We start from the raw sequence: 13,847 nt of genomic DNA, 5'->3' as shown, positions 1-13,847 counted from the left end.
CTTTTTGTCACCTAAACTATGTAATCTTGCTCTTCCCCTTCACCGTTGTTCTCAACAACATCGGTGTCATGGCCTTCTTGGCACTAACATTGATAACGCCAGCATTCGGGATGATGTCGTCGGCATTCGTCCAAGGAAGCGTTTCCCAAATTAGCACACAGAGATAAAATAGGGTTTCGTTTTAGTCTGCCTTATCCAAATTAGCAGACAGGCAGGGAGAATTTTGTTTTACACTAAAAAAGAGGAGAGGTCTTTTTAGAATTTTGAAACATATTATATCCTTTAATTTAATTTTTAAAAAGTTTTAAATTAACATCATCTCAATCGTTGGATGTTTTTTAACATAATCCAATGATCTTAATTACATAGTGCATCAGATGTGCCCAAAATGTTTGGGTTGATTTTAGACTGACCCTCCGTTATTCATATTAACCAAATTTACAGTTTATTATTCGTTGCCTACCTAAAGAAATTGATTTTTTTTTTTTTTTTTGCATTGAAATAGTTAGTCACACCGAACTTTTTCGTTTCACTGAAAAGCTAATGAGAGGAATAATTATATCGTTTTGCCTAAATAGCACGTGCGATGTCCCTAATGACTAACGTTGATTAAGTATGCAATGGAATTATTCCACATGTATCCACTGTGAATGTAAATAATAATAATTGTACAGAGCGTGATTTGAGAGTGCATTTGGAGTCCATTCCAATCCCAATAATGCATTGGTTTTGTGTCTGCTAGTGTTTCTGGAGTTGTTAGAGTGCATCGCTGTAATTGAAGAACCAAAAAGAAACAGTTACGAGCAACAAAACAGGGGTACAAAGATCGGTTCCTTCAAAGAAGTTCAACGCCATTGAAGGAAAGTACCAACCTTGGATCGCTGATGCGGCGGGCAAGATTGGATTGATAGGAACCTCTTCGGCGGCGGCTCAAGAATTCAGCCATGAAAGGCGTCTTTTCGGCGCCCGGTGATTACATCCACTTCAAGTCTCAAGTCCCTCTTCACAAAATCCCCGTGCGTTCTTTTTCCATTTTTTCAATTATCGTTCTGATTTGGTTCTAGGTTTTATTCCATAGCTTACTATTTTTTCTTTTTTGTTGGTGATTCGATGTTCTTTGATAGCATTAATAAATTGGCGCTTTGTAGTGGTAGAATTTAGATTACATGGATGCCTTTTGTTTGAAATGGATTGGTTCATGCCCTGAATCCTACAAGGTTTTCAGGATGATAATCATGTTGCAGCATTCTTAGTTAGATTCTGCTTGAGTAATTCATAGTTCATAGTTGATAGTTCATACCTAATTTGAGTGGGGACTTGCTCTTCTTGCAGATTGGCACGAAGCAATGGCGATATTATGATTTCGGTCCAAAAGCTGTGCCTCCACTTATTTGTCTCCCTGGAACAGCTGGAACAGCTGATGTATACTACAAACAGATCATGTCGTTGTCCATGAAGGTACTGAACATTGCAGCAGCCTAAATATTTGTCTTACTATGTTTATCCAGTGTGTATCGACATAAACTCATGCATAAATCTACAAGCTTGATGTAACCCTTTGACTTTATAAGCTACACAATGACCTGACTAACTACAAATAAATAAATAAAAGAAGCAGCTCGGCTAAACAAGAGAGAGAGAGCAATAGCCGAGACATCAGACAACTGCATGAAATGTAGTAAACGGTTAACTTCTGTTGATTAATTAACGGGTCTGCTAGCTATCACTTCATGTTTCAATCATAACAAACACTGATGCTAATGTGTTGGTTTATTAAAGGGTCTACTAACTATCTATTTACAGCGTTAATTTGTAACGAAAACTGATTCCAACTGTTATTAATTGGATTCTGTAGATGCATTAAAAAAGATATTTGTTGTGACTCATGATATATATCAACTTTTAGATTGTGAACCCCTTCTTTGTAAATCATCCACTCCACTCTCTAGTAAGGGAGTGATTATGCATTTGCAAGACTATACATACAAAGTTCTTAATGAATAGAACTGCTTTGCAACAAAATATTATTGTCAAGTATTACCTTCTAATAGGAGTTTGATCAGTTTTAGTTTATTTCTTGGTTGTAAAGACCTTCAGTAGTTCTCATAAATTGCAAGTTTGGAAGGATAACCGAAGTCTTCACTTTTTGCAGGGTTACCGTGTCATATCTGTTGACATTCCTCGTGTATGGAATCATACAGAGTGGATTCAAGTATTTGAAAAGTTCTTGGATGCTATTGATGTACACCATGTATGATCTCAAATTTTCACTGCTTTCTACCTCTAACTTTTGTGTGTCAAATTGATTTTTACTTTTTGACATTTTCAGCTGCTTTACATCATAAAATTTTATGAAATGTCTCTATCTAAATGTTAAAATATATAAATTATTTGCTTTTGAAGCCACCTTATGCTTATATGGGTATCAAACAATTCGATGCACTCAACAGAAGTCTCCCACAGCTCCCGTAGGACATTCCAGATTCCTTGGCTCTCAAAATATTGGGAAGACTCCTATTTATATGAACTATTGCAGTCGCATCAGTAACTAAGTCTGTTACAACATTAACTGGCTATTTGATAATAACTAACCCTGATCTTTCCCTTATTCTTTCAATTATTAACTCTTTCATTAGGGGGCTAATGCATTGTTGAGTATGAAATGTATTCTGCATCATACACATCATACATGTTTTCAATACCTTTTACAGCATATCTCTCCTCCTAGCATAAACATCTATTTCCAAACATTTGTCTATGACTTGTAATTTTTCGTTGATTCAGATAACTTGAGAAAAAAGTATTTAGTATTCTAATTTACCATCTATGTGATAGATACATCTATATGGAACATCACTTGGTGGGTTCCTGGCACAACTTTTTGCACTGCATCGTCCAAGAAGAGTTCGGTCTTTGGTTCTATCAAACACATTTTTGGAGACACGGAGTTTCTCTGCTGCAATGCCATGGGCTCCAATGTAATTTTCTTGTATTCTATTGCAGAGAGTAATTATAGTTTTGAAAACTAGCAAATACCTGTGATTGGCCTTTTAATTTTTGAATGATAAACTGCAATATATTCTGACCTAGTAAAATTCTAGCAACAAAAGCATCCTTGTTCAGTTTTGTCTATACAAAATAGGACTGCAAGCACTGTGTCACATTGCCGTGTAACATGATGAGTTCATTTTTTGATGGAAGACAATTTATCCCAAATTTTCCCAGTAGATTTCCCATTTTCTACAAACACTAATTTAAGCACTTGCTGATCTTGGAACAATCCTCCTTTACCCTGACCTTCTTCAAAGTTTAAACACAAACTGTAAATTAACTCTGCATTATCTGTTTGATATAGTGATTTCCTATAACTGATCTGGTTTTACTTTTGCTTTTACAGTGCGAGTTGGACCCCCTCTTTTTTGCTTAAGCGATACGTTTTAACAGGAATTCGTGATGGTCCCCATGAACCATTTATTGCGGATTCAGTTGACTTTGTTGTTTCTCAGGTAACCTTTATCTCGCATAGGATGCATTTGTCTAAGCTTTTCTATTTTCCAAGCAAAGGATAATTTGTTTTGTAAAATTGATTCTATGATGTGTGATGTAATTCAGGTGGAAACACTCTCAAGAGAAGACCTGGCCTCCAGACTGTCGTTGACAACAGCTGATGCTTCAGTTGGCCCCCTTCTTCTTTCAGATTCAGCTATCACCATAATGGATGTATGTCATCTCATTCTTAATTTGTTTACAGCATGCGCTTTTCTGAAAGGTTTTCTTTTACTTTTTTCGGGCAATTTACTTAAATAAAATGTTTTTATCTCAATATTACCTAAATGTCCTAATTGCAAACAGGTTACACTTTTGTCCTTTTACGAATGTATATAATTCGGCCCAAGAACAAACTACGAAAAAACACTTAATTCGCTGGACGTAGAAATGAATGAGGAGGATATTATACCACAAGCTAATTCGTTGGAGGCTGCAATGAATTACTTGAGGAAGCATGATTCGTGTGTAGTTTGTTGTTGGCAGTAGCGAATTACTTTGGGATCATAATTCGTGGCTCTCACCAGCGGATTATGAACAAAAGAGTGGTTCAAAGCGTTGAATGAATTAGTTTTTAATACTTGTATTTATACACGAATTTTTATTATATAGTACTCTAAAATTTTTTAAATACAGTATAGCTGATGGGAGTATTGTTGAGAAGATACAATATTCCAAAATTGTATTTAATGACTTAATCCACTATACTGTATTTTAAAAATTTTGGAGTATTATACTCTAAAAGTTCGTTTATACGTACATGTACTAAAAATTAATTCGTTCAACACCCTAATTCGTTGCTCCCTCAAACAAAACACCTTTTTGTTCATAATTCACTGCGGGGAGCCACGGATTATGATCCCAAAGTAATTTGCTGCTGCCAACAATGAACTACTCACGAATCATGCTTCACCAAGTAATTTGTTGCAGCCTCCAACGAAGTAGCTTGTGGCAGAGTAACCTCCTAATCCGTTTCTGCCTCCAGCGAATTATGTGTAACCTGTTTTCAACTAAGATATTTGGGTAATATTGGGATCAAAATATTTTATCTAAGTAAATTGCCCACTTTTTTCAGCATGCTGTTTTATTACCAGATCTGAGTTCTATAACAGCCCTACCCTCTAGTTGATCTGCGGAATTCTGCTAACAGTTATTATCATGTTCCACCAGAAAGTCTATACATATTACTTTTCACTTCATGAAGAAAAAAGCATAACTATATGTATGCATAAGCCCATCTAATTTCTGGTTTGCCTTTCAACTATGACACAAATAGTATGGTCTAAGATATTACATAACTAAAATTTCTTGTTTTCCCACATGGTCTTGCTCCATTCTTAAAGACCAATGATTACTGTGCAATTCCTCAACTACTTAAAGACCAATTGAGTGAAAGGTATCCGGAGGCTAGACGTGCATATTTGAAAACGGGTGGAGATTTTCCTTTCCTTTCACGGCCAGATGAGGTCAATTTACATCTTCAGGTATCTGTTCTATTCTCATTTTTACTTGGGATAGTCTTGTGCTCTTGGATTTACGTTTGAACTTTACCTGTATCATGGCAGTTGCACCTCAGGCGTGTCGGTGTGGAAGCTAGGCCAGACTTGGTTCATAATATTCCAAAAGATGGTCTTGGAGGAAGTTCCGGCAAAGAAAAAAATGGAGATGATACAGACAAGTCACGTAAGGATGGTGAGGGAACTTCAGGAAATCCATCCACTGAGCGTGAGATACCTCATAGCCCTGAAAGCACGGGATCCAATAATTTAGATAACCAGCCACTCGAATGCGAAGAATGCTGTCATTTGAATCACCAAGTTGCGTTATATGTCTTTCCCAGTGGTTTCACAAAGGAAAAACACACTGTGCCTACAGAAACTTGTGTACATTTCATGTGGGAATATGCTGTTCTTTTTTATCTTCTTCGTTATATCAGTTCATTGTATATTATCGACATATTCTTTGGAATTTAGGCAAGTTATCTAAGGTGGGAAGTTATCTAAGATCGACCTCTTTTGTGAATTGGATTTCTGAGAACCTTTGGATAGTGCAGTGAGATATGTTCATCTGTAAGTTATTTGAAATTTAGATGTAAAACTGTGAGCCATCAAATTTGGTGGCTTCATGTTTGTACTTCATGGCTGTTATTGGGAGTTGTTCTGTACAATTTGTCTTCTTGTTGGAGCGTATTCTCGTTAAATTTCCTACTGCTTCTTTATCTTTGCAAATTATTCTTTATTACAATTGGAAATTGATCATACCATTATATTCTCTTAACCTGTGAACCAACCAAAGGGTTTAACACCCTAGCTAGCCTAAGAGAGGTGAATCCTGGAATGGTATTATACAATCAGTAACTATGAAATTTTAGTAACATTTAAAAAGTGTAAATAAAATTCACATTTTTATTATTATTAGACTACAACAACAAAGTCTTGCAGTAAGTAGAATTGGTTACATAAATAAAATAATATCATTATGCCTTTTGTGTAGTCTCTTTTAATTATTTTACATCTTTTGTTCATACTATTGTCTAAATAATTAAAGTCATGACCCAACATAAACTGATGACCCTCTTAAATATATCCAATGAAACCTAATTAGACTAAAGGAGAACAGTCCAGGAGTTACCCGGATTATCCTACCCAACCTATTTAGGGCACAAGTATTCTGATCTGAGTTTGACTCGACTTGGGAAGCAAGTCACTGCTCCTCTCACTACTTCAGTTATTATTCACAAAGGAATATTTACACAACGTGGGTTAACTTCCATGTAATAAAAAGAAGAAATCATCCGTTATCTATAAATAAAAATTCAGGATCATCACTCTTCCCGATAAATACCCTATTAAAAGTATTTCTCAATTCCAATCTCATAAGCCTGCTTAAATTTTGACTGACTTAGACATCAAAATCTCTTGCAAGTATCCCCTAACTACCGTCTTGGAGCTGACGTGAAGGCACATTATGCCCTCACCATCACCTTCGACTTCATTCATAAAGCCCATTTATTCATAAGTCTGTTTCAAATATGCCTCGTAACACTTTTCATCTCTTGTTATTTTCCATATGATTCCACTAATCTATACTCCTAACAAGATGGTGTGTTGGTCTTCTTTTCACATATCTAAACTATCTAAACAGAATTTTATATTTTTTCTACAATACATATTACATCAACTTTTACTTTTGTATATGGTGAATTTCAATAATGTTTATGGTGACTCCAATGGCTGTGAAGTGTTGTTAGAATTAAAATCACATTTTTATTCATATATTGGTAATACTTTTTTTTAACAACACTTTTTTAAAAAGCATTGTTAAATAATAAAGAAGTGTTACTTTAATTTTTAACAACATTTTTTAATATACCATAGCCACTGTAACATAGACATATTATAGTGACCCTTTACATATTCGTTTCTTACTTTCTTCAATACTTATTTGGTTACGCATCCAAGCATTCTCATCGTTGCCATATTAAACTATGATCATACTCATTTTTTATTCTCTAACACTTCAATCCATATAATATAGATAGTACAATAGTAATGCGATAAAATTTCTCCCTAAATTGTAAAAATATTTTTTATTATATGATAATATTTTTAATTTGATCAAACTCTTTTTGGATAAATGTCACTGTGGTCCGACGAAACTAACGAGTATAATTCTTGAATTCTAAAGTCTAAATCTTAAATCGTAAATTCTAAACTTTAAACCATAGTTATCAGAACCAGATCGAATCGGTCAGTTTGATTGAAAAATTAGTGAATTGGTGGTTTGGCTGGTTCAGGTAACAACACGGACCGAACAAGCAATTGAACCGCTGAAAATAGGCCAATTCAACCCAAACCCGTGAATTGGACCGGATCATTCCGTGAACCAGCAGCGGTCTGAAGGTCCTCCGTACTAGAGTGACCCTTTATATATTCGTTTCTTATTTTGTCCAATACTTATTTGATTGTGCATCCAAGCATCCTCATCGCTGCCATATTAACTTATGATCATACTCATTTTTTATTGTCTAACACACCAATCCATATAAGATAGATAGTAGTAGTACAATAGTAATGCGATAAAATTTCTTCCTAAATTGTAAAAATATTTTTTACTATTTGATAATATTTTTAATTTGATCAAATTTTTTTTGGGTCAATGTCACTGTGCTCCGACAAAACTAACAAGTATAGTTCTTGAATTTTAAAGTCTAAATCTTAAATCCTAAACCCTAAATTTTAAACCATAGTTATCAGAACTGGATCGAATCGATCAGTTTGATTAGAAAATCAGTGAACCTGTGGTTTGGCTAGTTCGGGTAGCAACACAAACTGAACAAGCAATCGAACCGCTGAGAGCTGGCCGGTTCGACAGAAACTTGTATGAAATCAATCGATTCAACCCAAACCCGTGAATCAGGCTAGGTCATTCCGTGAACCAGCGCTCTGATGGTCCTCTGTACTAGAGTGACCCTTTATATATTCGTTTCTTATTTTGTCCGATACTTATTTGGTTGTGCATCCATACATCCTCATCTGCCATATTAAATTATGATCATACTTATTTTTTATTGTCTAACATTCCAATCCATATAACATAGATAGTACAATAGTAATGCGATAAAATTTCTTTCTAAATTGTAAAAATATTTTTTACTATTTGATAATATTTTTAATTTGATCAAACTTTTTTGGGCGAATGTTACTGTGCTCCCATGAAACTAACGAATATAGTTCTTGAATTCTAAAATCTAAATCTTAAATTCTAAACTCTAAACTCTAAACCATGGTTATCAGAACCAAACCAAATCAATCAATTTGATTGGAAAATCGGTGAATTGATGGTCTGGAGGGTTCGGATAGCAACGTGGACCAAACAAGCCATTGAATCACTGAGAACCGGCTGGTTCGACAAAAACTCGCATGAAACTAGCCAATTTAACCAAAACTCGTGAAACCGGGGTGGGTTGTTCCGTGAACCAACGCTCCGAAGGTCCTCCGTACTCCAGTGCGAAATGATTTAATCCCATAACCTTAGCATTAAAGACTACGTGGCTTGCCACCAAGCTATGTTATTCTTTGCTCCTGTATGTGCTAATTATTATATATATAATAATAACTTGATAATGTTTTCATTATCAATTTTATTGTATTTTATCACTCATTTTTAAATTAATTATATTTTTAATTATGTATAAATATTATTATAAATATAAAATTTTATTAGAAATTTATAAATTAAGAAAAAAAATTTACTCATCACAATATATCTTCTTAATAAATAGTTGTAGACTTGTAGTATATAATAATATAATAGATATAAACTAATTAATAAATTATTAAAATAAGACATTATAGTTACTATAGTATAAAAATAATAAAGACACTTATTATCAAGATAATAGTAAAATTTTATATAATTATTTAATTATGATCAGGTTAACCGATTGAACAAGTAATCTAGTGACTTAGTAGTTTGACTGGTTCAATTACTGACTCAGTTTTGATAATTACTATAAACCCTAAACCCTAAATTTTAAATCCTAAATTCTAAACTTTAAATCTAAATTCTAAATCATTGATATAAAATATAATAAATAAAGAACTAAAAATTTTTAATTAACAAAGATTGCAATACTCCTTACTTAATAAGGAGTCTTGTTTTTCAAATAAAAAATTATTGTTAGATAATAAAAAATAAAAAATTTTAATTTTAACTATACCTTACACCTTTTAAAGCAAAATTGCATTACAATAATTGTAGCTAACTTTCACCACCCAAGAGTCTATTGTAAAATGTCAAAAAATAATTGAATAAATAAACAAAAATATACATGAAAGTTTGATATGGATAAAAATACACAAATTTATAAATATCAAAATAACTCAACTAGATATCCTTTAAAAATTGTATAATATTCAGCTTTTTATTATAATAATTTAAAAAAGTAGAACAAACACATTTAAATAGATTTAGTGTCTTTTTAAAATTGAATACACATCTAAAATACAAACTAAAATTTAAAATTTAAAATTTCTGTTGTCAGTTTTATTATTTTTAACTATTAACCGATTATCGTTTAAATACACTTCCAAAAATATAAATTCAGTAAAATTAAAAATTTTAATTCGTCCGTGTAATTATTCGTACACGCCGCCGTCCTCTTCGGCGCCGCTGCGTCATCCCCAGCGCTGTTCTTCCGCTTCAGAAGCAACGCCATCATCTGCCTCGCTCGTCCTTAGCATCCCTTCCTCCTCGCCGCTCAGGCCGTAGCCTCGCTTCGTCCTACTCCTTGTCACATTAGTCCTCATTAGCGTCGCTAATCCTTCTTTGTCGGAAGTGGACCTCAGGTATTTTGGATGTATTTAAGAGAAAGTGATTTATAGTTAATCGTATGTATCTGTTTAGTTATTCAATCACATTGATTTTGCATGTCATGTACAACATCCTAATTTGCATTGGAGGATAGATTAGATAGAAGAACAACTTAAAGAATCACAATCCTCAAATTGTCAACACTGTTATATCTGCAATTACAGCCACTGCAAGAATTTAAATTTTTTATTTATGATTTTGAATGTGTTTTAGAAATATTTTGTATATCATTTCATAATTTTAGATGTGTTACAATTATTTTTTAATGTTTAAATTTAAATTTTAGATTTATGATTTTGGATGTATTTCAAAAACTGTCTATATAAGTTAATAATTTTAGATGTGTTACAATTGAAAAACAAATTATGGCCACTATAAGAAAGAAGCGAAGAACGAGATAGAAGAATAGAAAAAAAAAAGAAAATCGTATTACAGAGAGAGAAGGAATAAGAAACGTAAAAGAAGGAAACAATAACTAACTATGAAACGGATAGTAAGTTAGAAAAATTTTAATTTTTAAAATTTAAATTAATCTTAATTATAAATATGTATCTAAAAAATAAAAATACGTTTTAATTAAAAAATAATTAAATAATATTAAAGTCTGATTGAAGACTGAATTTTATTGCACAAGTAACATTTTTCATATCAAAATACACTTTGAAATTATTTTTTATGGATAAAAATACACACCAAAAATTTATAAATATCAAACTCTTTCTAACATGACACTTTTGTCCATCAAAAATCATCTTGGAAGATACTTTGATATTTACCAACTTTTGGTATATACTTTTGCTCCTTTCAAATTCTTTCATATATAATTTTGTTCATCTGCCCAAAAATATTTACATTGTACTTAAACAAGACGGACTTACGCTCGGTCATCTGAATCGCACCTCCAATTTGATCTCAGGTGTGCTTAATAATAGTTTAATTCAGAATGTAACATTTGAATGGATAGAAAATAATAGTTAAGAAATACTTGTAATTTGTTCAATCTAGGATTCATGAATTCCCAATATTACGCCAATATCATTTTTCGGGCACAAGTTCTGACAGTATTGGCTGTATCGCCGATCTGCTTATTTTGCTGCACTTACCAAAATCTCGGAAAACATCAATATAACTCCCAAAATATACATTATCCATGCTGTGGAGTTCCTAGAAAACGAAGAAAAACTACCATGATTTACTGATTTACTCTCCTGCTCTGGTTTTGATTTGACCCCGGCTATTAATGGGGAAAAAAAGATGTCTTCAGAAACGAAATTCATAAGATGAGCAAACGTGGTAAAAGGTGCGATTCTTCAAAACTTTTAAGCATACATTAATAAAAACCGAAAACTGCAGTCAGCCATGTCTTGAAATGACAGCAGCTCGTTCTTTAATTAAAACAATTAAAATAGAAAATGACAACACATCCATGAATTAAACAAGCTCAAGTATCCTCAGCAAACACTAAGACACCACATCCCTATCTATCCTCCTAATAAACCCTCAATCATATGGCAACTACTAGTACTCCAGCAGCAACCGCAGAGAGAAGCAGAAAAGATGAAAATCCAATCAATCTCTATGCAACCAGAGTGCTGGCAGTTGTTGATTCGCTGCATATAACCAATGACACTATTAATAACAGGGCAGACAGTTTTATTGTTCTAAACAAATGGGGAAGATAGGCAATTAAAAACACAAATTTACAAGGACTAGTGAGCATAATAATACTCTTTACATGGATGCATAACAAGCAGAGAACACAAACAGATATGTAATCAGATATGTAATCATGACCAAGCATAATATAATACATGTATCTAACGTTCTACCATACCGGCATATTACTGCCTACATTCCTCATCAATTCATTTGACGTGTTCAAAACATTCATAAATCAATGTAACAGGATAAAAACTTGTATCCAATACACTGAAATTGTATCGTATCAAGATACAAGTCAAAATGGAGGAAGTACAAAGCACCATTTACAAGAATGCATGTCTAGTTGTCCACTTCCCACTATTGGACTAGCAAGAAGTGTGCGCGTGTCGAAAATTATAGAAAAATATTACCAAGCTTCCCATATAAGAATGGCTGGCTATGTGTGCATAGAAAAGATATCATAGTGCATTGACAGAGAAACCAGTTGCTATCCAATAAATAGCATATAGTTAACCTATATCACAATTCTAGCTAAAATGCCATATACTAGATACAATTTTCTAGCAAACTAAGCCAATTGATTAAGACTATCCTCAAAGAGTAATCACGAATTAAGCAATTAGGGAAATCAAACAATTGATAGTGTTCAAAGGCACTTACTACTTCCACACAGGTGGGAGCTTCTTGGTCTCGAGCAAGTCTGTGGATTCTGCTCTCAACAAGAATCAACCTGAACTTGGAGTCCTTGTCCTTTCTGTTCCTCTCAAGATGCTTCCTAATCGACACTGCCTTCTTGATCAAATGGTAGAGATCCTCAGGAATCTCAGGGGCAAGTCCTAAAATACCAAAATCCCAGCGGGCGAAAATAAAAATTGATTTTTTTACAATAAAACCCCAGAACCCTAATGGAAAAAAAAACTGAGATTTGATATTAAAGATTACCGTGAGCTTTGAGAATGCGGAGGATTTTGCTTCCGGTGACGCTCTTGACCTGAGCAATACCGTGTGAGTCTCGAAGAATGACACCAATCTGGGATGGGGTCAAACCCTTCTTCGCGAACTTGCATATATTCTCCTCCACCTGAAAAATCAACCACAAATTTAAATTAAATTGAAGGGAACAAATAAACAAACAAAAAACAATTTTGAACAATGCGACGTATATGAAATGTTATGAAAATTACATCTTGAGAAGAGATCTTGAGCCAGCTAGGAGGGGTCCTCTTGTAAGGCAAAGCAGAAGAGGAAATACCCTTACTGAAACCACAGGAAGAAGCGGGTGTTCATGTTATATTATTGAAGAAGAAGAAGAATAAGAAGAAGAAGAAGAAGAATGAGAGAATGGAAACGAACCCGCGACTGTGCATACGACCCATGGTGGCGAGGTGGGATTAGGGTTGCAGAAGGAGAAGTGACTGTGCTGCTGCTCCTCTTCTTCGGCGACGACGGCTTCTCGAAAACCCTAATTTATGTATGCGAATCTCTTTACCTAAATAGCTGGTTCCTATTTAACAGTACCCCTTCTGCTACGTCGTTTGCAAAAAACCTAACAGAAAATAGTATACTTTATAAGATTTTTTAAGTTGTTTAATTTTGATATATTAAAAAATTTCACATTATTATTTAATTAAACTTTTATATTAAAATAATATTTTAATTACACTTATGCGATAGTATATTGTTTCTACGTAATATTTAATTAAAATGAAGGAGAGAGGAGTAAATGGTGAAAATTGGGTGGAGTGTGATGGAAATAGGCGAGGTGGTCTGTAGCCTGGCCTATAAAAAATAGGTCCAGACTTAAGTTATTAAAAAAGTAGAAAATATGCACATGTTTAAATTATTAAAAAAGTCTATATTTTTTAAAAGGTCAGGTTTAGTAAAAACACCTTTATCCACTAAATTATTAAAAAAGTCTATTGAAAAGAGTTAAACTTAGATTTTTTATCATATGAAAATATCTTTATCCACTAAATTATTTATCTTTTTAATAATATATGTGTATTTTTATTTTCTTAATATCTTCAATCTTTGATGTTGGAATATCAAAAGTCAATCAAATAAAATAATTCTAAAACTTTTCCTCCACATTAATAAAGAAACAAACATACACACGGTCATTTTCTCTTCTCTTCTTCACTTTACACCTCTTCTACTCGACTACCATCCTCTTTATCTTCTCTTCCTTTAACTGTAGGTACTTCTTTTTTTTTTTTCATGTCATTATTTTTTATATTTGTTGTTATAATATTAATTATTTTTAG

At 33.3% G+C, this 13,847-nt stretch overlaps 1 protein-coding gene and 1 pseudogene across 1 annotated transcript; one reads left to right on the top strand and one right to left on the bottom strand.

Moving 5' to 3' along the window:
• Window positions 1-454: 454 nt before the first annotated feature.
• On the top strand, window positions 455-5,713 carry LOC112803746 (uncharacterized). Its single transcript, XM_025847219.3, has 8 exons — window positions 455-1,016; window positions 1,333-1,458; window positions 2,153-2,251; window positions 2,836-2,978; window positions 3,398-3,506; window positions 3,613-3,720; window positions 4,890-5,030; window positions 5,112-5,713. Exons 1-8 carry the CDS (start codon window positions 945-947, stop codon window positions 5,517-5,519), a joined length of 1,206 nt encoding a protein of 401 aa, XP_025703004.1. The 5' UTR covers window positions 455-944; the 3' UTR covers window positions 5,520-5,713.
• A 5,499-nt stretch (window positions 5,714-11,212) lies between these two features.
• Window positions 11,213-13,153, bottom strand: LOC112803738 (small ribosomal subunit protein uS15-like; annotated as a pseudogene).
• Window positions 13,154-13,847: the final 694 nt, after the last annotated feature.

This window comes from Arachis hypogaea, chromosome 1 (genome assembly GCF_003086295.3).
Source record: "Arachis hypogaea cultivar Tifrunner chromosome 1, arahy.Tifrunner.gnm2.J5K5, whole genome shotgun sequence".
Classification (NCBI taxonomy): domain Eukaryota; kingdom Viridiplantae; phylum Streptophyta; class Magnoliopsida; order Fabales; family Fabaceae; genus Arachis; species Arachis hypogaea.
This window is presented reverse-complemented; position numbering and strand designations above follow the sequence as displayed.

Bases quoted from the DNA above. Each gene is read 5' to 3' on its own strand.
- LOC112803746 (XM_025847219.3), top strand. From the start codon at position 945: ATGAAAGGCGTCTTTTCGGCGCCCGGTGATTACATCCACTTCAAGTCT. The intron at 3,507-3,612 runs GTAACCTTTATC...GATGTAATTCAG, and splicing joins TTGACTTTGTTGTTTCTCAG to GTGGAAACACTCTCAAGAGA. The intron at 5,031-5,111 runs GTATCTGTTCTA...GTATCATGGCAG, and splicing joins AGGTCAATTTACATCTTCAG to TTGCACCTCAGGCGTGTCGG.